Source organism: Phycodurus eques, chromosome 7 (genome assembly GCF_024500275.1).
Source record: "Phycodurus eques isolate BA_2022a chromosome 7, UOR_Pequ_1.1, whole genome shotgun sequence".
Lineage (NCBI taxonomy): Eukaryota > Metazoa > Chordata > Actinopteri > Syngnathiformes > Syngnathidae > Phycodurus > Phycodurus eques.
Window position 1 is genome coordinate 4,529,707 of NC_084531.1, and position 27,843 is coordinate 4,557,549.

The 27,843-nt window shown below is 40.8% G+C and overlaps 2 protein-coding genes across 6 annotated transcripts in view; both read left to right on the forward strand.

Moving 5' to 3' along the window:
* poldip2 (polymerase (DNA-directed), delta interacting protein 2) overlaps positions 1 to 20,714 on the forward strand; it is a 30,390-nt gene extending 9,676 nt beyond the window's left edge. The window contains exons 2-11 of one of the 2 annotated variants that reach the window (XM_061681038.1): positions 1,425 to 1,506; positions 2,317 to 2,414; positions 2,552 to 2,651; positions 7,024 to 7,099; positions 7,255 to 7,362; positions 7,533 to 7,669; positions 11,301 to 11,327; positions 13,521 to 13,646; positions 19,257 to 19,336; positions 19,446 to 20,714. In XM_061681038.1, coding sequence (XP_061537022.1) covers positions 1,425 to 1,506; positions 2,317 to 2,414; positions 2,552 to 2,651; positions 7,024 to 7,099; positions 7,255 to 7,362; positions 7,533 to 7,669; positions 11,301 to 11,327; positions 13,521 to 13,646; positions 19,257 to 19,336; positions 19,446 to 19,560 — 949 coding nt within the window. In that variant the 3' untranslated portion in view covers positions 19,561 to 20,714. The remainder of the gene's footprint in view (positions 1 to 1,424; positions 1,507 to 2,316; positions 2,415 to 2,551; positions 2,652 to 7,023; positions 7,100 to 7,254; positions 7,363 to 7,532; positions 7,670 to 11,300; positions 11,328 to 13,520; positions 13,647 to 19,256; positions 19,337 to 19,445) is intronic. The other variant, XM_061681039.1, reaches the window with a different exon arrangement.
* An 89-nt stretch (positions 20,715 to 20,803) lies between these two features.
* lrrc75a (leucine rich repeat containing 75A) overlaps positions 20,804 to 27,843 on the forward strand; it is a 45,482-nt gene continuing 38,442 nt past the window's right edge. The window contains exons 1-3 of one of the 4 annotated variants that reach the window (XM_061681036.1): positions 20,804 to 22,095; positions 22,186 to 22,594; positions 22,885 to 23,231. In XM_061681036.1, the coding sequence (XP_061537020.1) occupies positions 22,983 to 23,231 (249 nt within the window). In that variant the 5' untranslated portion in view covers positions 20,804 to 22,095; positions 22,186 to 22,594; positions 22,885 to 22,982. Of the gene's footprint in view, positions 22,096 to 22,185; positions 23,232 to 27,843 lie in introns of all 4 variants that reach the window. The other 3 variants (XM_061681037.1, XM_061681035.1, XM_061681034.1) reach the window with 3 other exon arrangements.

The window sequence follows — 27,843 nt, forward strand, 5'->3', positions numbered from 1 at the left end:
TTTTTATATACACAAGGCGATACATTTTAATTGCATCGGATAATTTGCGTTTAACTTGTGGATTTAAGAAGGCATATGCCAATTTTTAATACTTGATTAATAATAGTAGTATGAACAATAATAGTTTCTGTCAATTAGATGGATTAAAGTTAAAGTAGGGAATCTTCTCAAATTCCCACTGGCAAGAACTACTGTTTGTGTCCCTCAATTCAGCATCATTTCAGTTTCTCTTCCTAGTAATAAAATCAGCAGTACTGTATTGTGAACACCATTGGACCAAATGTGTAGCCTCTATCTAGAAGACCTATGCATTGGCTAAAGGGAAGGTAAGAATATGGATATCACTGAGCAACAAGTTAGTGGGTGGTGTGTTCTCCAAAACCAATACAGTCTGACTCTGTACACAATTGCATTCCCTTTATCACGATCCTGAGGTGTATATACAGTGGCTATAAAAAGCCTACACAATCCTATTCAAATGGCAGTTTTTTTGTAATATAAAAAAATAAAAAATAATTTCTAAACTTATTTCACCATTGTGACCTATAACCTGAACAACTCAATTGGGAAAAGAAACATAATTAAATTATAATCACCGGTAAGTAATTTAGAGAGAAGTAAAAATAAACAACTGAGATAATGTGGTTGCACGAGTGTGCACACCCTCTCATAACTGTGGCTGTGTTCATAATGAACCACCCAACCAAGTTTTATCCCACACTTAAAGAAAAGCGAGAAAAAAACTGAGGACCTATATTAGGTCAAGTTTGGAGCACTCTCTGGTGACTGCACTAATCGTCACCTCCAGTCACTGAAAATTGACTTGAACCACGTCACATTATTTCTCAGTTCCCCGTAGAACCTGTCAAACCCAGAAATGTTGATGGGCTTGAATGCCAACAAGAAATTGGTGAAATTGGACAGTCATCATCATTGTGGACTAAGTTTCCCTAGACACGGCTAAACTTTTGCTGCTCAATTTTAAGTATTGTATGTAGGTTCATTTGTGTTTGCTTTCTATTAATATCCTTAAAAGAGTCAATTTATTTATTTTCAAGGATAAATGTAAAATATTTAAATGAAATTGTCATAGTTGCTGCATGGCAAAAATTCTGAAACAAATGATTGCCATCTGCTGGTATGGCATGCATGCTACAGTGTTTATAGTTGTTATATCAGGTCCTTGTGAAGATTTATTTTTTTTGACAATGTTATCTGAATGTGAAAGTTTTCTAAAATACTGCACTGAACTATTGATTATGTCAACGTCCATATTCCAAGAGGAATTGCCATAGCGCCTATGTATGTACTTGTATACTATTTGTACAGTAGTTTCTCTCACCTCAAAATTATCCTTGTGACAGGCAAAATTAGTTTGATGTAAACACAAGCCAGTGTGTATTGACGTTGCCTGTATTTGGCAGGAACAGGCCTGAAGGGAAGATTTTGGAGACCGTAGGAGTGTTTGAGGCTCTGAAGCAGCACGGCAAATACGAGACAGGACAGGTAAAAACTTGCATAGCCATCCATGTTTAGTTGCCACCTTTTGGAGTGGTCGGAGGGTGGCTATTAGCCAACACAGTCTAGGTCAATATTGACACAACTTTAATTTTCACGATTGATCTTAGCATTGTGATGGTTTCAAACATGACGCCATGCTAAATACATTTTATCTAATATAATTCATGATGATTTAAACCTTATCTAATCTAATAATTACACAATTTATTTTGTTGAGTTAGGTCTGACAGCTGTTTTTACCTAATTTTTGGGTGCGGAATCCAAAACTGATCTCAGTTTTCCTCTGTCACGTCAAGTTTTTGAACAAAGTGGAACAAAGGAAATATATATGTATGTAAATAAAACCCTAAGATGGAATAGTTAAAAGCTTTGAAAACAAAAAATAAACAGTATATAACGAAATTAAACTTAAACGGTATGCCCATGGATACAAGGTTAAGAGAAAAGACACCACAAATCCTCTTAATTCCTGTTATGCTAGCTTTCTGTTTACATATATTGATAGTACTGACCTATTGGGAGCTGCACACACCTCCCGCCGCACTGTCTAAATTTTGACTGCACAAACAAGTTGCCACGTAGTTGTAGATGAGTCCAATCGTAATCAGCTAACAAGTCTTACTACAGCTAATCAGCGGAAGTTTGCTTATCTGAAGGGTAAGCTGTGGAGAAAAAACTTGACGTGCTAGAAAAAAAACTGACTGCAATTTTGGAATCAGCATGCCAATTTTAGTTTTAATCAGCATAACAATCTATCTCAACAGAATTGTTTTTTTCAAATTGTGTTTTTCTCAGCTCTTTCTCCACAGTGTCTTTGGCTATAGAGGTATTGTCTTGTTTCCATGGCACGCCAGACTGTACGATAGAGACATCACACCTCCCATGTCTGACAGGTAAAAGCCGCAGATTCAAGCTGACTTGTCTTCAGCCAACAAAGGCTTTCCAGAGTTTGCTGATTTTGGCTACTTGTTGCTCCTGTGTAAGCACAACATTCATATCTCTTATTTATTTATTTATGTTGTACTCCCAGCAAGCCTGAGCCTCCCGGTGCCCATGGCTCAAAGGAAGTGAAGGGGAAGACTCACACTTACTACCAAGTTCTGATTGACACTAGAGACTGCCCTCACATTGTAAGTCACTCTGTTTAGCAATGTTCCAGTTTCACTCAGAACCACAGAGGAATTAAATTCTGAAGTGTTGTGTTTCTGCTGTTTTATGATATATATATATTTATGTATGCGTGTGTGTGTGTGTGTGTGTATGTATGTGTATACATGTATGTATGTATGTGTGTGTGTATGTATGTGTATACATGAATGTATGTGTGTGTATATACATGAATGTATGTGTGTATATACATGAATGTATGTGTATGTATGCGTATATGCATGTATGCGTGTATGCGTATATGCATGTATGCGTATGCGTGTATGCGTATATGCATGTATGCGTATATGCATGTATGCGTATATGCATGTATATGCGTGTATGCGTATATGCATGTATATGCGTATATGCATGTATATGCATGTATGCGTATATGCATGTATATGCATGTATATGCATGTATGCGTATATGCATGTATATGCATGTATGCGTATATGCATGTATATGCATGTATGCGTATATGCATGTATATGCATGTATGCGTATATGCATGTATATGCATGTATGCGTATATGCATGTATATGCATGTATGCGTATATGCATGTATATGCATGTATGCGTATATGCATGTATATGCATGTATGCGTGTATGCGTATATGCATGTATAAGCATGTATGCATGTATGTGTATACATGCATGTATGTATGTATGTGTATACATGCATGTATGTATGTGTATACATGCATGTATGTATGTGTATACATGCATGTATGTATGTGTATACATGCATGTATGTATGTGTATACATGCATGTATGTATGTGTATACATGCATGTATGTATGTGTATACATGCATGTATGTATGTGTATACATGCATGTATGTATGTATGTGTATACATGCATGTATGTATGTATGTGTATACATGCATGTATGTATGTATGTGTATACATGCATGTATGTATGTATGTATGTGTATACATGCATGTATGTATGTATGTATGTGTATACATGCATGTATGTATGTGTATACATGCATGTATGTATGTGTATACATGCATGTATGTATGTGTATACATGCATGTATGTATGTATGTATGTGTATACATGTATGTATGTATGAATGCGTATACATGCATGTATGTATGTATGAATGCGTATACATGCATGTATGTATGTATGAATGCGTATACATGCATGTATGTATGTATGAATGCATGTATATTAATGTCATGCATGTATGTATGAATGTGTATACATGCATGTATGTATGTATGTGTATACATGCATGTATGTATGTATGTATGTGTATACATGCATGTATGTATGTATGTATGTGTATACATGCATGTATGTATGTATGTATGTGTATACATGCATGTATGTATGTATGTGTATGCGTATACATGCATGTATGTATGTATGTGTATGCGTATACATGCATGTATGTATGTGTATGCGTATACATGCATGTATGTGTGTGTATGCGTATACATGCATGTATGTGTGTGTATGCATGCATGTATGTATGTGTGTGTATGCATGCATGTATGTATGTGTGTGTATGCATGCATGTATGTATGTATGTGTGTGTATGCATGCATGTATGTATGTATGTGTGTGTATGCATGTATGTATGTATGTATGCGTGTATGCATGTATGTATGTATGTATGTGTATGCATGTATGTATGTGTATGCATGTATGTGTGTGTGTGTGTGTATGCATGTATGTGTGTGTGTATGCATGTATGTATGTGTGTGTGTATGCATGTATGTATGTGTGTGTGTATGCATGTATGTATGTGTGTGTGTATGCATGTATGTATGTGTGTGTGTATGCATGTGTGTGTGTATGCATACATGCATGTGTGTGTGTGTGTGTATGCATACATGCATGTGTGTGTGTGTGTGTATGCATACATGCATGTGTGTGTGTGTGTGTGTATGCATACATGCATGTGTGTGTGTGTGTGTGTATACATACATGCATGTGTGTGTGTGTGTATACATGCATGTATGTGTGTGTGTATACATGCATGTATGTGTGTGTGTATACATGCATGTATGTGTGTGTGTATACATGCATGTATGTGTGTGTGTATACATGCATGTATGTGTGTGTGTATACATGCATGTATGTGTGTGTGTATGTGTATACATGCATGTATCTACACGCATGTATGTGTATACACGTATAGACATTTATGTATGTATGTATGTGTATACATGTATGTATGTGTATATATACTTGTATGTATGTGTGTATACATGTATGTATGTATGTATGTATGTATGTGTATACATACATGTATGTATGTATGTGTATACATGCATGTATGTATGTATGTGTATACATGCATGTATGTATGTATGTGTATACATGCATGTATGTATGTATGTGTATACATGCATGTATGTATGTGTATACATGCATGTATGTATGTGTATACATGCATGTATGTATGTGTATACATGCATGTATGTATGTGTATACACGCATGTATATACACGTATGTATATACATGTATGTATGTATATACACGTATGTATATACATGTATGTATGTATATACACGTATGTATATACACGTATGTATGTATATACACGTATGTATATACACGTATGTATGTATATACACGTATGTATATACACGTATGTATGTATATACACGTATGTATGTATATACACGTATGTATATACACGCATGTATGTATATACACGTATGTATATACACGCATGTATGTATATACACGTATGTATATACACGCATGTATGTATATACATGCATGTATATACACGCATGTGTATATATACACGCATGCATGTATGTATATACATGTATAGACATTTATGTATGTATGTATATACATGTATGTATATACATGTATGTATGTATGTGTGTATATATGTATGTATGTATGTGTGTGTATATATACATGTATGTATGTATGTGTATACATACATGTATGTATGTGTATACATGTATGTATGTATGTATGTGTATACATGTATGTATGTATGTATATATGTATATACATGTATGTATGTATATACACGCATGCATGTATGTATATACACGCATGCATGTATGTATATACATGTATAGACATTTATGTATGTATGTATATACATGTATGTATGTATATACATGTATGTATGTATAGACATTTATGTATGTATGTATATACATGTATGTATGTATGTGGATATATGTATGTATGTATATGTGTATATATATGTATGTGTGTGTATGTATACATGTATGTATGTGTGTGTGTGTATATATGTATGTATGTGTGTATGTATGTGTATATATATATATATATATATATATATATATATATTTTTTTTTTTTTTTTCATTAATGTCATTAGTTTGTCTCATGAGTCACATGGAGCCGTGCGTGGGATTTACTGTCAACTAGTGGTTGTACATTGCAAACAACAACATTTCCTTGCCTCATCCATGTCTGTTTTAGAATGTGACAGGTACTGTGATAGTCAGGTGCCCATTGCCTCATTAAAAATGTTGCCATTATCGGTGACCATGTGCAGTGTCTTTAGATAAATACCCTGAGGAATTGTATTGTAATCAAATTGACCGGGCTGTGTACTGTTGGTCATTCAAAAAGATAGCATCAAACTAATAATGTGAACATGTGCACAGTTGTTGTTTACATGCATCAAAATGTTGATTCTGATGTTTGTTCAAGCCAAGAGCAAAACCTTGGCACCCATCCATCCATCCATATTCTACCGCTTATCCGAGGTCGGGTCGCGGGGGTAGTAGCTTTAGCAGGGAAGCCCAGACTTCCCTTTCCCCAGCCACTTCATCCATCTCTTCCGGGGGGATCCCGAGGCGTTCCCAGGCCAGCCGAAGGATGTAGTCTCTCCAGCGTGTCCTGCGTCGTCCCCAGGGTCTCCTCCCGGTGGGACGTGCCCGGAACACCACACCAGGGAGGCATCCGGGAGGCATCCGAATCAGATGCCCCAGCCACCTCATCTGGCTCATCTCGATGTGAAGGAGCAATGGCTCTACTCTGAGATGACAGAGCTTCTCACCCTATCTTTAAGGGAGAGCCCGGACACCCTGCGGAGGAAACTCATTTCGTCCGCTTGTATCCGGGATCTCGTTCTTTCAGTCATGACCCACAGCTCGTGACCATAGGTGACGGTAGGAACGTAGATCGACCGGTAAATCGAGAGCTTCGCCTTTCGGCTTAGCTCCTTCTTTACCACAACGGATCGATACAAAGCCCGCATCACTGCAGACGCTGCACCGATCCGATGGATGGATGGATGGATGGTTCAAGCCAAAAGCAAAACCTTGGGACCCTGTTTACTTATTTATACCTTGTATTGATGAATGTTAGTTAATGTTGCTTTTGACAGTCCCAGAGGTCCCAGACGGAGGCGGTGACGTTTCTGGCTAACCATGATGACAGCAGAGCACTGTACGCCATCCCAGGTATTCACCTTTGCCATCTGTCATCTGTCTCATTTCTGAATAGCACCGCATGATATTAAAGTCAGACCAAAGCAAGCCCAGTTAAACATGTCACCCACCTTAGTTTAAGAAAACTCTACATTTTTTTATATTTTTTTGGTCTCTCTTTCTATCAGGTCTGGACTATGTGAGCCATGAAGACATCCTGCCCTACAACTCTGCTGAGCAGAACCCCATCCATCACGAGCTGTTTGAACGTTTCCTCATGTATAACCCTGCCAAATGTAAACCCTCACCCCCAGTCTAATGTCTCTCTTAATCCTACAAGGTTGTTTGCCTTTTTTCATGTTTGCATTCTTGTTTACTTCCTAATTCTAGTAACTTGGTCATTTATCTCATCTTATTTGATCTAGCTTTGTTCCTCAGTTAACTTTACTTTCTCTGTCCACTGTAGCTCCTCCTTTCATCGCCAGAGACACCCTAAAAGCATGGCAGGAAAAGAATCACCCTTGGTTGGAGCTCTCGGACGTCCACAGGGAGACCACTGAGAACATCCGGGTCACCGTCATCCCCTTCTACATGGGCATGAGGGTAAATAACGAACATGCACCAAAACCCACGTTAGAAGCTGTCATTGGACCCTCATGATGATGTTTTACTGTGGTCATGATGGTGTTTTGGGTAGTGACCTACATATCACACACTCTCACGGGCTGCAGAGAAGCAGCCTCTGAGCTGGCATAATGACCATAGACTGTGCCACCAGGACAATTTTCCCTCCTTTAAAATTCAGCAGACAACTCACTTCTCTGGCCACAGAATAGTGCTCCATAAGCGGCCAAAGCCACGCGATGCTCTCCGGTCCCCCTAGATGAATTCGCTGGTTGAGGAGGAGAGAAGGAGGCTTTGTGGCTAACAGCACTAACACTGTTGTGCTGGACCTCCAGCGTCTTCTGTAACCGCTGGCAATGGCCCGCGGGGCAGGGGATCTCGTCCATTTTACCGTTGCCTCGCAACACAACATGCATGGGTGCCAGACGGCAAGACACGTTGCCCAAATAACGCAAAACACATTACACTTCAGAGAAATCTTTTTTTTTCAAGTTGTGGGAATAGTTTCATGGCCAATTGCACGCTATTCTGGTAGAACTGGGTGAAATTATTTATGAACAAGGAAGTACAATTCCACCGAAGGGCCACTGTATGGGTGTTTTGATTTTTATATAGTGGGGTATACGCATCAGCCCCGTGATGTCATGGGGCTAGTTTTTAGCCCCGCCCACTAAATCAGGAAAATTTTGTTTTAAGCCCTATCTCAACAATTCAGTACTATGGTGTTCTTTGTCTTTGCAAGTTTTCAAACTTATTTAATGTATTAAGAAACAAAACACGAAAATGAGCTTGGTTGTCCATCCATCTATTTTCTGTACCTCTTATCCTCACTAGGGTCGCAGCGTGCTGGAGCCTATCCCAGCTCTCGGGCGAAAGGCGGGGTGCACCCTGAACTGGTCGCCAGCCAATCGCAACGAGCTTGGTTGCGCTTTAAACAATTTGGGAAAACGCAGATGATGTCATGTCTTTGGAAGCAACTTTTAGGTTTATTGACATTTGAGTTTGTGGATGTATTTGAAGGCACCCCTGAAACATACTTGATTATTTGTGTAACATCTCGGGAAAGTCAAAAGAAATCAGCTAAGATATCAGGAAGAGAATTGTGGACTTGCACAAGTCTGGTTCATCCTGGGGTGCAATCTGCCGATGCCTGAAGTTGCCACTTTCATCTGTTCAAACAATTATATCGGTATAAACACAATGGGAATGTCCAGCCATCTTACCACTCAGTAAAGAGACAGGTTCTGTGTCACAGAAATTAACGTGCTTTGGTCTGAAATGTGCATATCAACCCAAAAATAATTGCAAAAGACCTTGTGAAGATGCTTTCTGAAGCTAGGACGAGTATGTCATTATCCACAGTGAAATGAGTACTATACCTACAGGGCCTGAAAGGCCACTCCGTTATTACTCCAAAAGAAACATTAAAAAGACAGATTAGTTTGCAAAAGTACACAAGCACAAAGTCCTTAATTTTTGGGGACATGTCATGTCATACGAAACTAAAATTGAACTGTAGGGCTGCACGATATATTGTTTGTTCATCGTCATCGCGATGTACGCATGCGCGATAGTTACATTGCAAAGGTCCTGTCAATGTAGTGGGAAAAGAACTTGGGTACCCAAGATGTACTGCGCACATCAGTCTACCAATCACAATCGGACTTTAAATAGGGCTCGCAAAAAATCCTCCAAATGAGGCAAAACGTTCTTGCTTTAACTTGTTTCTCACTCCCAGCTGTTGTTTACTGTAAAACATAATTAAACAAATAACACAAACAAACAAAAGAATACGGTGATAAGAAAAGCTAGACATGCTAATAAGATTAGCACCGAAGTTAAACTTTATAGTATAGTAAATTTATAATTTTTTTTTGTTATTTTTTTTTTTTTATAATTTACTTTATAGTAAATTATAACCCTTCAAACAGCTGGCCTACTTCAGGACGTCCAAGAAGACCTTGGGGTAATGTTCACGTACTTTAAATATGGCTCGCAAGCAGGCAACATAATTTGCTAGCTAATGCTAGCCCTAATATTTGTATGTCAACAGACAGTGCCACCAGAAAGTATTCACACCCCTTCATGTTTCCACATTTTGGTGTTACAGACTTATTCTAAATCTGATTTGTGCATAGTCTACAAATCTACATAAAATATCCCATAACGACAAAGTAAAAACAGATTTTCAGACATTTGTTTAAATTTATGAAAATGTTTAACATTCAAACATAATAGGTACATAAGTATTCACACCCTCTTCTATGACACTCAAACTTAAGCTCGGGTGCATCTGATTTCCACTGATCATCCTTGAGATGCTTCTACAACTTGAATGGGTGGTAAGTTCAGTTGATTGAACATCATTTGGAATGGCACACCTGTCTATACATGGTTTCATAGTGGGCAGTGCATAACAGAGCAGGAACCAAGCAATGAAGTCTACCGTATTTTCACGGCCATAAGGCGCACTTAAAAGTCTTTAATTTTCTCCAAAATGGATGGGGCGCCTTATAATGCGGCGCGCCTTATGTGTGCACCGAGTGCCAACATCTATAAATGTTATGTGATGAGCGCTCCACTTGACTTTTTTTGTTGTTATTTTTTTACCATTTCCTGCCGACAGGCGGCTTACACCGAGGAAAAGCGGACGTGGCTAAGGACAGGGGAGGCTGCGTGTAGGAGGACACTAAAGCCACGCCTCCGCGCCGGTGTATATATATGATGGTGTATTGATATGCTTGGACACAGCACTCTGTGAACAGCCAGCCTCTTTAGCCATGAACGTTTTTGCTTACCCATCCTATGGAGGGTATCAATGATGGTCTTCTGGCAAGTTTTTCAATTCTGCAGTCATCCCCCTATTGAAACCACCTGAGACAATTGAACCAAACTGAAACAATTTAATGACACCTGGGGAAACCTGTGCAAGTGCTTTGAGTTTAGTTCATGATTAGTTTGTGACACTCAGTTTAAAACATGTTTGGCCTGCAAAAAAATTAAAATGTATATATATACTTTTTTGCCCAACTGTAGATGGAATCATGAGTAAAAGAACATATGGAAATACTGAAGCAACATCTCAAGACATCAGCCAGGCGCAAATGGGTCTTCCAAATGGGCAATGACCCAACACATACTGCCTGACTGATTACAAAGTGGCTTCAGTATAACAAAGTCAATGTTTTGTTGTGGCCCTCACAAAGCTCCGCTTTCAGTACCATTGAAAATTTATGGGCAGACTTGAAAAGGCATGTGGGGGCAAGGTGGCCTACAAACTTGGCTCAGTTAGAAGGAATGTCAGAAGGAATGGGCCAGGATTTTTAGTGTTTCTTGATGATGTAATATTCTAGTTTCTAGCAATGGAAAACTTTGGGTTTACGTTTGCTGTGAACTATAATTATCAAAATGATTAACATTTTAAAAAATCATGAAATATTTCACTGTGTGTATGGTTTCACTTTTTGAATCGAACTACCTAACTGAATTAAGCTTTTTACACTTAAATTTCTTCAGATATACCTGTAAACTGGTTTCGACTGTATCTGTTTTGATAGAGGAAGTCTAAAAGTCATAAATATTAATTGTGATTCTTTCTCTCTTTATTCAGGAAGGCCAGAATTCTCATGTATACTGGGTGAGTGGGAGAAAATAATTGAACAATTATACTCTACGTACATAGGCCCCCAAAATAAATTAATAACACTAACTACCCTCTGGATAATTTTAGTGCATCAACTTAATCATATCCCCCCTTGTGTATAAAAAAAAATAAAAATAAATCATCAACTCATGTTATTTGTATAGCACTTTTCATACATAGAACATGCGACCCGAAGTGTTTCACAGAGATAAGATAATTAAAATCACAAGATGAATACAAAAAAACCGCCCCTACTATCCCCACAGATAAATGCAGACCCACCCATACGAGCAGACATACCCAAACATACAGACACAGCAACTGTTGACTAACAGTACAGCAGTCGTATAGAGACATGGCTACACGACAAGGCACTGATGATCCAGGCTAGAAAAGACAACCTGTGGGAGCCATCCACATCAAGAGGTGCCACAACTCGCAACCACAGAGGACGCTACCACAGAAATCACCACGACTGGGGTAGACTGGGTGGGACTACCCACATTGTACGGAGACCCCCAGTGTGGAGGCTGCAATGAGGAGATGGTGGAATAAAACTTAAAAAGACTAAAAAACTATTTTAGAAAAACAAACAAGAAAACAGGATAAAAGCTAAAGGACAATAAGAGATATTAGAAAGGATAATAAAATATAAGATAAAAATAAATACACTGATAAATGAGTAAAATAAGCAATGAATAAATAGGTAAATGAATAAATAAGTGAAATGTGTAAAATAAAAATGAGTAACGGTATTTGGAATGATTAAAAGGCCACTGCCAGAGGTCCTCAGGACCCGTGAGGATTGATAAGATAAAAGCATATCGGCTAGATATGATGCCCCAAGACCTTTGAGACATTCAAAAACTAATAAAAGAAGTTTAAAATTGATCGTGAAGCACATGAGGAGCCAATGCGTTGATTTTAAAACTGGTGTAGCGTGCTCCAGCTCTTTGGTCTTCGTCAGCACACAAGCAGCTGAGTTCTGGAGTAGTTGTAGCAGCTGAGTTCTGGAGTAGTTATTTTTGGGAAGACCAGAGAGCAGGGAATTGCAGTAGTCTAAGCAACAGGAGATAAAAGCATGCATCAGCACCTCCGTGTTAGCCTGAGAGAGAAATGGGCGGGCTCTGGCTATATTCTTACGATTGTAAAAACCTATCTTCTTTACATTCTTGAGTAAAAAATGACACCCAGATTTTTAACACATTGTGAGAGTTTAAAATTTTGTAGTTTTGCTAAAAGTTTAGTTTAGTTTTTTTTTTTTGTTTTCCCCCTTTCCTGTCTTCAAAACCGATAACAAAACCTCTGTCTCTCTTTGTCCTGTTTGAGCTGTAGGAAATTCACTGCCATCCTTGACTTAATATCTAAAATACATTTAAGAAGGATATCAATTGGCCCTGTTTCATCAGGAGACAGTGATGTACACTTGTGTAACTGTGGAAGCTGATGCTGTCTCCTGATGACGTCGCCAAAGGGAAGTATGTAGAGATTAAAAATAATTGGACCTACATTTTACCTGTGGGGCACTCCACACTCAATTTTATGCGTTCTGGAGGAATGTGTATCCAAACCTACAAAGAAACTCAGATCTGTGAGAGAAGTACGGTGGCCTGGAAGTGTAAAACTATAACAAATTGTGAAAGACTTTTACATTTCAGAAAACAAATGAACAAAAGCCGAAACACTTTTACATTTCAGAAAACACATTAACAAGAGCAGAAACACTTTTGCAAAACACGAAACAAATTACAATTGAGACAACCCGGAAAGGGAACATCCTATTTCACAGACATTCTTAGAAGTCCCACACCCTTTCTCGGCAAGACCCGCCCCGCTTCAACATGATTGGCTCCTGCATCGCGGGAAGGGTAGGCTACGCAGATGTGACGAGATGCCCGTCCCAAATAAAATAATTGTGGGTTTGTGTTAATTTGTTTTCTGAAATGTAAATGTGTTTTGGCTTTTGTTTTTGTTTTGCACTTCCAGGCCACTGTAGATAAGAGCTAAACCAGTTAAAAACAGTACCAGAGAGAAGTAGAAGTAGAGCTTTTTCAAATTGACCTAACTTAAATTCTGATCTTTTACGAAGAATAGTTGGCCTTTTACTTAGGGGTGCGTGGTCATATTTTCTATCCACTGTAATACACTGACATGTGTGTGTGTGTTAACTGTGTGTCATCCTTTAAGTGGCGATACTGCATCCGTTTGGAGAACATGGGCAATGAGGTAGTTCAGCTAAGAGAGAGACACTGGAGGATCTTCAGCCTGTCTGGAACCCTGGAGACTGTCCGAGGTCGTGGCGTGGTGGGCAGGGTCAGAGCAACTCACACACACATCTCAGATTGTAACACGATGCTAAATCCCAGGGTTATGTATACTATTAAAAAAAAATCGGTAAGTTTTACGGAAAAGATCTGGCAGCTGGGTTGCCAGACTTTTCTGTAAAATATAAGGTAAAAAATTAAACAAAATTCCCTTAAATCATACAGAAAAAATCTGGTATTTTTTATTTATTTATTTAAAGAATACACTGTAATTTAAAGCATAAAATGTTCAACTTTACAGTTTTAAGTAGTAAATTAAACAGGCATTTTCTGCTGAATTAACTAGAACATGCTGCTAATTAAACTATTTCTAATCAACAGTAATCAGGCAGAGCTGACTTTTAACTGTAATTACACTCATACATTACACGCAGAAAGTAATTCTAATAACAACAATGCAGTAAATTATAACTAAAACAACAGTAGCAATATTTATAATGAGTAACAATAAGATAATTTGTGCAAAGATACTGTTACTCAGGAATTACTGAGTCTTGATTTCAACTGTAATTGCCCTGTTGGGTTGTTGGGTTAGAGGTTACTATTTCACACACAACCTAAAGTCACCGTTTCCTAAAAAAAACAGTGCAACCATAAATGTGAAATAAATCACACAATCAACAAACTTCTGGTTACGTGAACACACATGAACAACCAGAATTAACGTCCCTATTACGGCATTAATTGAACATTTCAATGGTGCAGTGGTGGGGAGAATACTTCGAAGACCCTCAATTCCACCGACACACCTTCCCATGAGGAAGCAGAGTCTGGGTTCTCTCAGGCGGGCTCTCCTATCTCTGGGTTTGAGGTCACCGAGGTAGTTAAAAAGCTCCTCGGTGGCAGGGCCCCGGGGGTGGATGAGATTCGCCCGGAGTTCCTAAAGGCTCTGGATGTCGTGGGGCTGTCCTGTTTGACACGCCTCTGCAACATCGCATGGTCATCGGGGACAGTCCCTCTGGATTGGCAGACTGGGGTGGTGGTCCCCCTTTTTAAGAAGGGGGATCGGAGGGTGTGACTCCGCCAAGGTTGTCACCGATTCTGTTCATAACTTTTATGGACAGAATTTCTAGGCGCAGCCGAGGCGTAGAGCGGATCCGGTTTGGTGGCCACAGTATTGCATCTCTGCTTTTTGCAGATGATGTGGTTCTGTTGGCTTCATCAAGCCTTGACCTCCAACTCTCACTGGAGCAGTTCGCAGCCGAGTGTGAAGCGGCTGGGATGAGAATCAGCACCTCCAACTCTGAGACCATGGTCCTCAGTCGGAAAAGGGTGGGATGCCCTCTCCAGGTCGGGGATGAGATCCTGCCCCAAGTGGAGGAGTTCAAGTATCTTGGGGTCTTGTTCACGACTGAGGGAAGAATGGAACGGGAGATGGTGCAGCGTCTGCAGTGATGCGGACTTTGTATCGATCCGTTGTGGTAAAGAAGGAGCTAAGCCGAAAGGCGAGGCTCTCAATTTACCGGTCGATCTACGTTCGTACCCTCACCTATGGTCACGAGCTGTGGGTCGTGACCGAAAGAACAAGATCCTGGATACAAGCGGCCGAAATGAGTTTCCTCCGCAGGGTGTCCGGGCTCTCCCTTAGAGATAGGGTGAGAAGCTCGGTCATCCGGGAGGATCTCAGAGTAGAGTCGCTGCTCCTCCACATCGAGAGGACCCAGATGAGGTGGCTGGGGCATCAGATTCAGATGCGTCCCGGACGCCTCCCCGGTGAGGTGTTCCGGGCACGTCCCACCAGGAGGAGACCCCGGGGACGACCCAGGACACGCTGGAGAGACTACGTCGTTCGGCTGGCCTGGGAACGCCTCGTGATCCCTCCGGAAGAGCTGGATGAAGTGGCTGAGGAGAGGGAAGTCTGCGCGTCCCTGCTAAAGCTACTGCCCCCGCGACCCTACCCGGATAAGCGGTAGAAAATGGATGGATGGATGGTGCAGTGCAGTCTGGGAAATATGTAGCTTCACAGGATTTTTTTATGGCCACTGGATATTTGTGGTTTACAACAGTTACAGTGGAATAAATCATTATTTTATCCCTCACTGACTTTATAAGTTCACCCACTGACAAAGACATGATCGGGCTATAATTTGAAGGGTAGGTTTATGTTAACAGTGAGAGACAGAGCTTCTGAAAGAAAATCCAGAAAATCACATTAAAAAAAGATAAAAATATATTTGCATTTCATGGAGTGAAATAAGTATTTGATCCCCAACCAAGAATAAAGAATTCTGGCTCCCACAGAGTCGTCCTCTCACTTTAAGTAAGTACTTCTAATCTAAACTCGTTAGCTGTATGAAAGACACTTATCTCAACTTGTTACCAGTATAAAGACACCTGTCCACAGAATCAGTCAATCAGACACAAACCTCTCCATCATGGACACGACCAAAGAACTTTCTAAGGACATCAGGGACAAGATTGTCGACCTGACAACTGTTAGCGCAGTAATTATAAAATGAAGTAAACATAAAATGACTGCCAATCTCCCAGGTCTGGGACTCCTCGCATGATTTCACCTCGCGGCATATCAGTCATCATGAGAAAAGTGAGGCATGAGCCCAGAGACCATTGTTAATGGTCTCAGGGCAGCTGGGACCAGTCACCAAGAAAAACATTGGTAACACACTACGCCGTAATGGATTCAAGTCCTACAGCGCCTGTAAGGTCCCCCCTGCTCAAGAAGACACACGTACAGGCCCGTCTGAAGTTTGCCAATGAACACTTGAATGATTCAGAGAATTATTAGGAGACGGTGATGTGGTCAGATGAGACAAAAATTTAGCTGTTTGGAATCAATTAGACTCTCTGTCTTTGTACGAAGAGGAATTCAAACTATGACCTGAAGAACAACACCCCCGCCGTCAAGCGTTATGCTTTGGGGGGTTTCTCTGCAAAGGGGACAGGTCAACTTCACCGCATCGAGGAAAATATGGATGGAGCCTTGTGCTGTGAAGTCCTGGGAGACAACCTCCTCCTCTCAGCCAGGAAAACTTAAATAGTGTCATGGGTGGGGCTTCCAGCATGACGATGACCCAAAGCACAAAGCCAAGGAAATGAAAGAGTGGCTAAAGAAGAAGCACATTAAGGTCATGGAGTGGCCTAGCCTGTCTCCAGACCTAAATACTATAGAAAATTTGTGGAGGGAGTTGAAGCTTTGCGTTGCCAGGGCACAGCCTCGAAACCTTAAGGATTTGGAGAGGATCTGCAAATAGGAGTGGTCCAAAATTCCTCCCAAGATGTCTGCAAACACGGTGATCAATTATAAGAAACATCTGACCTCTGTACTGGCCATCAAACCGTACTCCACTAAGTACCAATTCATGTTTTGGAGTAAAATACTTATGTGCCTCAATGAATTGCGAAATAATTGGAACCTTTTGTTCGTCTCTCCCTGTTACAATACACCGACCATTAAAATTATAGATCGTTCATGTCTTTTTCAGCGGGTAAACTTACAAAATCATGCATTTGCTAAAATAATTTATTTTTTCCCCTGAATGTACACACAGCACCTCATATTGACAGAAACAAACGGAATTGTTGAAATTTTTGCAGATTAAAAAAGAAAAACTGAAATATCACACAGCCATAAGTATTCAGACCCTTTGCTGTGACACTCATTGTTAACTCGAGTGCAGTCCATTTCTTCTGATCATCCTTGAGATGGTTCTACACCTTCATTGGAGTCCACCTGTGTTTGATTATACTGATTGGACTTGAGGCGGCACGGTGGCCGACTGGTTAGAGCGTCAGCCTCACAGTTCTGAGGAGCGGGGTTCAATCCCTGGTCCCGCCTGTGTGGAGTTTGCATGTTCTCCCCGTGCCTGCGTGGGTTTTCTCCGGGCACTCTGGTTTCCTCCCACATCCCAAAAATTAATTGGGGACTCTAAATTGCCCGTAGGTGTGAATGTGAGTGTGAATGTTGTTTGTTTGTATGTGCCCTGCGATTGGCTGGCAACCAGTTCAGGGTGTACCCCGCCTCCTGCCCAATGATACCTGGGATAGGCTCCAGCACGCCCGCGACCCTAGTGAGGAGAAGCGGCTCAGAAAATGGATGGATGGATGATTGGACTTGATTAGGAAAGCCACACACCTGTCTATATAAGACCTTAAGCTCACAGTGCATGTCAGAGCAAATGAGAATCAGGAGGTCCAAGGAACTGCCTGAAGAGCTCAGAGACAGAATTGTGGCAAGGCACAGATCTGGCCAAGGTTACAAAAATTAATTCTGCTGCACTTAAGGTTCCTAAGAGCACAGTGGCCACTGATGTAACACAGTGGTAAACATGACCCTGTGCCATCTTTTTTGGAACCTGTTGCAGCCATAAAATTCTAAATTAATGATTATTTGCTAAAAACAATAAAGTTGATCAGTTTGAACATTAAATATCTTTGTAGTGTATTCAATTAAATATAGATTGAACATGATTTGCAAATCATTCTATTCTGTTTTCATGTTTAACACGACGTCCCAACTTCATTGGAATTGGGATTGTACATTGCGGAAAAAATTAATGATTTTAGCAAATGGAAATACGTTCCGTACCCACTGTATACGTCATTTCCAGCACGTTGTCAACCATAAATTGCCCAAAAATGTGGTTTTATTGAGCAATCACAAACAATCCTGATTTTGAGACATCCTGGGTGTAGTTAATCCATCCACCGCAAGGGTGTGTGTCGGTTTTTATTTTTTTCATGGTAAAATGAGGCGGCACAGTGGACGACTGGTTAGCACATCTGCCTCACAACCTGTCTGACCAACCAATCTGAGGACCTGGGTTCAAATCCGGCATCGCCGGTGTGGAGTTTGCATGTTCTCCCTGTCCCTGCACGGGTTTTGTCCAGGTATACCAGTTTCCTTCCACATCCCAAAAACATGCATTCATTGAAGACTCTAAATTGTCTGTGACTGCGATTGGTTGTTTTTCTGTGTGTACGGTGCGATTGGCTGGCGGCCAGTTCAGCGTGTACCCCGCCTCTATTCATACCAAAGTGCACGGTCATAAATCGGTCATGGACGTTAAGGACTGACACGCTAAAGGACTTACAATACTTATCTTAAATAATATTTACAATGAAAAGTGAGAAGTTTCAAGTTCGTCTGTAGTCCGGACTGTGAGCTGGTTTAACGTGCTGCACGGCTGACGTCACGTAGCAAGTGCTTAAGTTATTAAGTTATTGGTTCATGTTGATGATATCATTCTCTAACTTGTGTGGCGTACATTACCAAGTAATTGGTACGGTTAAGTTAATGCTTTTTTTTGTACTGTGGATAAGTGATATTCCTGCCACTTGGCAACTGCTGAAAGTAACTAGTTACTTTTTTTCTTAGTTACTTTTGAAATCAAGTAATCAGTAAAGTAACACTGGTCTTAACACCCACACCACGGGGTAATTGGTCAGGCTAATCTTTGAGAGACAACTGAGAATTTGGCCTCTGCTGACTTTAATCAGAAAGGTAGGAAAAACGCTCAAATTAGGCCTGCTTGTCAATATGCACGTACTGCTTTAGTCACTCTCAAACAAGATAATTGCTTTTATTTGCAACACATCCTTTGTACAATATTTTCATTGTGGGCATGTTGTGTGCTTGAAGGAGCCAGTGCTGTCCAAAGAGCAACCAGCATTTCAGTACAGCAGCCATGTCTCTCTACAAGCCCCCAGTGGTCACATGTGGTGAGTGTGTCTTCTATACACAATGTAAATGCCAATGTTATCCGAAGCTATTTTTATTCTACACTCTTCTGTGTGATTAATATCATTTCCTGGCTATTTTTACATTCAGGGGAACCTTTCGTATTGAGAGGACTGATGGCTCCCACTTCGATGTTCGCATTCCTCCTTTCTCCCTGGAGAGCAACAAAGATGATAAAGCCCCCCCTGCAGGCTACACATTCTAACTGCGAGTAGTCGCCCCCACCCTATCATTACATCTGCCTTCAGTATCAGAAAAATGGGTTGGGTTAAGGAAAGGGACGATAAAAGCATTTTCTAGATCTTCCAAATGCACACTAACATTTCCTATTTTCCACGTGTATTGTTGTGAGTGTGGCAAGGTTAACTTGTTTTAAAGCAGACTCAACCTGAAGGGGGCGGTGGGGGGAAACAAGCATGGGAAAAAAAATTAAAATTCTGCTCCAGAGCAGGTCATGTTTGGCATCAAATAGCTGAAGTATTGACCAGAGTGGTAGCCTGCTGAGGTTGTGTTCCCAAAGAGAGGAACTGCAGTGGAGCCTCAGATGACTTCCCCATGGTGGTGTTATTGAAAACATAATGCTACAATGTGTTGATTCCTGTTTTCATGTTAACATTTATTCACACTGCTTTTCTGTTCAGCTATGCCTAACTGTTTTTAATAAGAGGGATGTCTGAACAGTTTAAAAAAGTGTTCATGCGTAACAACTTTTTTTTTTTTTTTTTTAAACAGTTAAACATTACCAGAGGAAACGTAATCATTGAAAATACATTTTGCAGACTGATGTTAATCTAGCGACGTGCAAATGTGTCACACGCAGTATTCACCCTCTTTAAAAAGTACTGTGCTCTGTGAAAGTGGCAGCGGTTAACTTCTCCAGTGAGTAGAAAGGGGGGACTTAAAATATACACACACTGATAGTTTCTTTTGTTTGAATGGAGTCTAAATCCCATCCACTGTGAATCACTGAAGTATAAGAAGATGGTGTGTGTCAAAATCAAAATGAAATTTCTACCAAGAGGCAGTGTCCACCCCCCCCATCTTTAACACCTGAAGTGCACCATAGATGACGCAAGCAGGGTGGCAGCAGCACTCCTGCAGCGTGAGAGTGTGTAAAATGGCTATTTTCATCACTGTAAAAAAAAAAAAAAGATTTCTTCGTCTTGTTGACACAAAGAGGATGTATTGCATTCAGGACACTGGTTTGACTTTGAAAGATTTTGAATGAGCCAAAATTACTCTTGGTACACAAGCAAAGGACTCTTACATTATTGCGCTTTGATAAGTGAATCTAAACTCCTATGGTTGGAATACTGTAAATAGGAATGTAATAAAAAGGCAAATATGTTTTGAAAAATACTCATTGACTAGCACGTTTTGATATGCATGCACATACTGTTTTGTTACATTGTTACATCGTAATGTGTTTCGCTGCCATCAAGTGTCACCACATATTTGTCAGATCAAGTGCATGTGAGTTGTGATTACCATTACTCTGACAATTCATGATTTTGATCAGAGGTGGCAAAATTACTCGCCCTCTGTAACTGGGTAGAGGTACAGAAATGTCAGTAAATGTACTGATTTAAGGAAAAAGTACAGACTGAAATATTTTTAGGTACAAACCCGAATTTCAGGAAGTTGGGACGTTGCGTGAAACAAAGACAGAATACAATTACTTTACAAATTATTTAACTATCAATGATTTTACAATATAGGAAACAAATATCAATATGCAACAGTATAAATCTGCCAGTTTTTGCATTTTCAAATGATCAGTTCTCTAACATTCCTAGGAAATCACAATGTCCCATCACTGATGTGTTATTTTTTGGAACAGGCCAGCATCCACTGGCACAAGGTTGGTGACCCCGGATTTAGAGTCATCAATGAACCTATTGTGCACGTTTTTGGAATGTGGAAGGTAGCTGACCTATCAGCAAAAAAAAAAAAAAAAAAAAACTGCACAAGCGAGGGAGAACATGCTAACTCAACACAGGAAGGCAGGAGCAGCGATTTGAATCCAGGACTCATCTCAACTCTGGGAGACCTGCCAACCACAAGAACACTGGACTGCCACGTAAAGATATTCTCTAATTCTAATCTGATTTTATGATCGTGTGTTTTGACTGTATTATAACAGACAACAATACAATATGCTATCAATATTTTGTACCTCCCTGGAAAGGCCACAATGAACAAGGTAATTTTGTACCCTTTCACTTTTTCCATATTTTCTTATGTTACAAACCTGTTCTGAAAATATAAAATGAAAGTATTACACCAAATTATACACAGAATGACAAAGTGAAAACAAGTTTATTCAAAACTTCGCACATAAAACACTGAAATATTTCACGTATATTAAACTGCGTACGTTAAAACGTTTGAATTCTTTTTCTTGGTCTTGTCTACCCACTTGTTGCTAGGCAGGGTTCAGAGGCCTCAATCATAACTGCCCATAGGCTAATGATTAAATTGGCAGTGTTAACCACGCCCACTCCTGTTTGAAAAACAAAACTCGGGACTGGACACTAGCAACGGACAAAGTCAGACCCACACGGAGGTCTACGAATTTTGACGAGGAAATGTATACATGTACAATTACATTTACGTCAGTTACATTGTGTTCCTCATTAATTACATTATGAAACGAATTTAAAAACACGGTGACCTCTCGTGGAGCAACACCCACAGTGAAAAGTCGCCACTGATAAATGCGTCTACTAGTTCTGAAACGGTAAGATTTGTACATTCAGCGTGCGCCTGGCATACTTTGTATCAGTTTTTAATACTATATATACAGTATCTATATCATTTGTGCCCTTAGCTAGGCCTCATTCTGTAAAGCGCTGGAAACTTGGCGGTGCTCTCTGCCTGGCGGACGTGCTTCGTGCAGTACTCCTGTCATCCATAATTCAGTCCCAACCCAGGCAGCCAAGCGGGCAGGCAGGTACTCCCCCGCTCCTCCTCGGGCAGACGCTCAGCCTCTTTGCCACTCGTAGGCTACACGGCGTTCTTTTCTGTGGCAGGTGACTGGTGAATTTGGCGGCCGTGGGGGGAGCGCAGGAGTGGAACATTGGCGACGAAGAGACGGTCGTCGGTGAACCGTGGACGTAAACATTGTCATGCCCCGCTCCCTGCACCACCGTCTCCCTCCCACCTCCGCTCCGGTACAGGGGGCTCTGTTTGGGTAGATGAGATGGGAGCAGAAGCACAACGACACGTCGTCCCTGGAGGTAAATCGAGGTGGTGCCGCGGTGAAGTTCTGTTCGGGACAGGGGACTGCGGTGGGCTTCAGCGCTGTGTGTCGGCTTCGTGTTGAGCGGCCATGCTGCAGGCAGCATCCTCCGACCTCTTCCCCACTTGAGCTGCACAAACTACTTCCTCCTGTTTAGCGTTATTGTTTTGTTTTCTACTCTCCGTACGACAATGCCTTTTCCATGCGGATTAAATCCGATTTCATTACTGGCAGTGCTGTATAACGCCCCTAAAGTGTCCAGACTGATTAAGATGTGATCCGCTGCAGTCACTCTGATGGAAACATCTACCAAGGCTGCGTCTGCATGACTGACTGCCCGGTGGGATCAGCCTTGTTGTTATCACAGCTCCTCCTCACACAGCGACATGGGGAGCAAACAGACCAAGGGCCACGATGCTGGAGGAGCCAGTCCTCAGCACAGCTGGAGGCGGACCAACTCCAAGGAGCGAGGGGACCTGTTTGCCTCCCTCATGCTGAGGTCAGGGGACAGGCTGAGCCGCGGTGCCACCCCGCCGCCTTACCAGCGGCGTATTATAATGATCCAGGAGATGATGCTGATGGCCAAGCAGGGCAAACACGACGAGGCCACAGAGATGCTAAGGACACTACGGCAGGTAACGTTACTTGACCGTTCATTGAAGTTTCTTTTTAACTAGGGCACGGACTGATTAATCGGCTGGCCGACTTAATCGGCAGTCCCATGTAATCGGCCGATATTAGCCCTTTTCAAATTGGCAAATATTGGCCGATTTGTTGTCGATGTTTACACATTAAAACATTACAACATAGGAAAAAGGTAATGGCATTCAAACAAACAAACAAACAAACAAAAATTGGCCAATTTGTGCTGACTTTTCTCTCTGATGTAAATCAAATACTCAAGGACAAAGTATTGTAAAACGGTCAAATGTTCTTCCTGTAATTCATATTGTTATTGTAGTGAGGCTTATGGGACCGCAAAATCAATTATTTTATTCTTTTTATATTTTTTAAATGTATCATCCAATTAATCAGATATCGTAATTTTACTCAGTCATACATTGGAAACGGCAACAGCCTAAAAATCAACAACATTTTTAAGCCTTACATAATGTTCCGGTCAGATTTGAACTGTTTTGGCATCTGACAGCAATAAAAACAACAACCTAAAAGTACCTGTAAAATAAATTGGTCTTGTAAATTTGACACACCACAGACAAGAGTGTTGTTAACAGTGCTGCCAAATTTGAATGATTAGATAAATCGGCACATATGTAACGTAAGGCTTTAAAATTTTGAAAAATCGAGACGTTCTCTCCACTCTCAAAGAATGTGGATGTGTCTGCTGAATCAAAGCCATAGAAAACAAAGTGTGGACACTCTTTGAACTCACCGCACTGCTCCATATTGGTTAAATCCAGGTCACATGGTTTATGGACGCCATGTTGTTTCTTTTCCCAGCATTGCCTCGCATTAGCCTCAGCCAATGTTTGGCCTTTTTCAGTGGATTTTTGGCGATTTTTGGCAAAATAGTTGGTCGTGTGGCTGTACACTGTTCCACTCATCCTAACTCTGCGGATGCATCTTTTCTTGAAAAATTAAAAAAAGATGACGCCTGTGAGAGGTAAACCTTATATTAATCAAATCTTAATTGAACAAACACGAGCAACATTTCTTTAAAAAGATGAATAATGAATTCATTTTGTCTTAATAATCACATCATATTTCTTTTGTAGTTCACTAACTGGCCGTGATTATAATCCCAGACTAAAATAAAATAGAAATATTGTGAGGCCTCTGCGGAAAATATCCCTTACATATGTAAAATTTTGAAAACAGTCAATTGCGTTGCATTGCTTTGCATAGTGACGTTATGTCATGCTGGGTGACAATATGGCACACGTGCATGTCACTGTCCAGACTTTGTTTTGTACTAGGCTTTACACGATCAGGATTTTTGGGGCCGATCAGCGAGTTAAAAAAAATCGATAACTGATCACCGATCCGATTACAAGAAGGAGGAATGTGTCTATTTAAATGACTTGTTTATTATTATTTTTTTATTATTTACTGGATATACTTGTGTACTTAATTGCTGAAAAAAAATATATTTACAACAAATAATGAATATTTGTTCCTCTATTTATGCCAGTGAGGAATAGTGACAGACAGAACAAATGAGTGGTCTTCTATTAGATGGCAGGAAGTAAATACAGTAATGAATGTATCCACTTTTTTTGACATTTTTGTTTGTTGGTGTGCCGTGAGATTTTTCAATTGTGAAATATGATCCTTGGCTCCATAAAGGTTGGATATCACGGCTCTAGTCAGATCGTGTAATCTAATCAGTCAGGTCCAACCAAAATTACAACATGACAGAAATAATGGGTGCTAACTTACTGTAATTAAATTACTTTATTGTAATTAAATTACTTCACCCACACCGAAACTTTAGAGCATGATTCGATAGAACGGCGACGTGTTTACGTACAACCGTCAGTGCTAGCAGTAGCTTGCTAGGCTACATAACATTTTGTTGCCTGCTTGCAAGCCGTATTGTATTAAAAGTACGTGAACATACCTCAAGCAATCCTTAAACGAACGTCCTCTCCTGTCCTTAGCACCGGTGACCACCAACACAGGTTTTTCCCCATTTTGTCCTTATACTACAGTCGGCGCGATCGACTCTTGTTGTCGTCGCCACGGTAACGAGCCTCCGGTGGCTGGAATATATCCCACTGGGCGGTCATGGGGATTTTCTGCGTCTTGAAATCGAGGTATTCGTGTTAAAGACCCTGTCAGAAAACCACCCCCCCCCCACTCTTTTGCCTTCTGTCTGTAAAGCACACATGGCCGCCAACGAGGCTCTCTAATTTGGCTTCACCAGCATGAAACGTCAGCTGACACTCTGGTGGCTGTCAAGTCAGACTTAAAACATAAATAAATAAAATTCCCCCATCATCGCTATTCCGCCTTTCCCTGTGTGATGTGTGCGGGCTCATGGCTGACAAGGCGATCTAAGACAGCCACGCCAGTGGACTATATGTAGGGAAGATGCATTTTTGGGGTGTTGGCATAGCTAGCTAACTAACAGCAGGTCACAAGTGAGCCGGATAATCGCTGATGCGAACGAATGTGTTCATGTTCTTCTCTAGTGGGGGAGGAGCGACTAATGCCGGGCTCCAAATGCGTCACTGGGCCCACACACCCAAAATATGAGAAAAAAACCTGAAATGGTGAAAAACAGTTATATCTCCACAATTGAGTACTACATTCAGTAGTTCTCATTCTTTGCAAGTTTTCAGAAATTATCTTCAAATATGTATAATGTATTGAGAAACAAAGCTCTGAAGTCACTTTACAGGGTCTTTAATGTCATTCTTACATCCTGAAATATGTCAAGTCATGTTTATTTGTATAGCCCAATATCACAAAATAGTTTCAAAGGGATTCACGGGGCCACAGTTTGCAATGACTAACAACATCCCATAATCTAAACCCCCCCAATCGGGCAAGGAAAAACCCAAAACCCCATTTGGGGAAAAAAAGAAACCTTGAGAAATGACCACAGCTGGGGGGGCGGGATCCCCCTTCCAGGATGACCAGGCTGCAATGGATGTTGAGTGGGCAACATTTATCACATAGTACAGTGCTGTACAATGTTAATTATGATGGCATAAGAGTACATCCCAGCCCTCCCAGTTAACAAGGATATTTTACTTCTAAAGCCGTCAATCGCAGTGAATCTGTTAAAGAGAGGAAGTGCCGCAGAGACGCCTTTGGGGAAGTGGTTCTGCCTCAGGACCTGTCCTGGTCAGTCGGAGCAGAACCCTCCATAGACTCCGGGGGAAGTGGTCCAGTTCAGATCTCGTCCCAGTTGGTCTATGCCGAATCAGTACAGCAACAGCGTCGGATTCGGTCATCCTTACTAAGCCCTCTCTCCGAGCAGGAGAGAAGGGGGGAGGAGAGAGGACAAGCAGCAGTGAAACAGGCCTATGTGTACTTTAACTAAATGCCAAAGAGTAAAAATAAGGCTTACGTTGGGATTTAAACATTTCTACTGAGGTCGCAGCTCTAATATCCACGTGTAGGGGATTCCAGAAGACTGGAGCCTATTATGATGATAAGATGACTGTTCCTAAAGTACTAAAAAACCTTTAATTTAAAGTCGCAAAGCCCTTCTGCGTTATACACGGTGCCCCATCAGTAGCCACAGACACCAGGTGGGTGGTCTTTATTTCTTTGGTTTTTAAACAGTCCAAGACAGCTTCACAGGTGTCCTCCCCCTGTGTTTGGCCTTTTAGCGGTATGAATTCAATTATTTGTTCCTGTGGCCCGGCAGCGCTCACGTATCGGCAGAACAGCGCTATTTGTTCAATGTCATTTTCGTCTTTGGATACATCATAGGCGATTGCGTACGCCAAAGCTGAATTGATATCTTCAATCTGCTGTCTAGTGATGTTTTCTGCCATCCTCACAGTTCTGTCTTGGACAGTTTTCACAGGGGGAAGTATGTCTCTTATTTTCTGCAAAATTTCATCTTTGTTTGTGAAGTCCGAGAATAGATCTGAAATCTTAATGAATGTTTCTTTGAGGTATTCTCCATCTGTAAATGGCTTCCCATGCCTGACTATTTCCCGAGCAGCCACAAAACTAACACATGTAGTTGAATTTGCAGTCTTAATCCACTTCTTCAAGTGACTTCTGCTCACATCAGCCTGACGTAACAGCTCCGAAACGGCCTTTTTTCGCTCCTCTCCCTCGGGATATTTTTCAGCAAAGGCAGAGTGGTGTTCTGGAAATGTCTTGCGACCTTTGACTTTTTGTTGCTAGCCAATTTTTCACAGCATATTAAGCAGACTGGTAAACCAGTTTCATCAGCAGTTAAAGCAAAAGAATCTGCCCACGTAGCATTAAAAGCTATGTGGGCAGTGCTCTTCAGAATTTTTTCCTTTCTTAGATTTATCCATCATTTACCTTACAGGCAAGGGTAAAACAACTCAATACATCGCGATGGCGGTGTGCTGGATTAATCTGGGCTGCTAGACGTGAGGTATGCCAGGTATACAAGATATTTGAGTGTCACACATCGGCGGATGTGACGCATATTTTGGGCGATTAGAAATATTAAAAACGTTTTATTTTAATGTTACTCGTTTACCATAATCTTCAATCTTAGAATTATATTTAAAAACGAACAAACTAAAATACAAATTATTTTAATAAAATACTCATTTATTTTCCAAA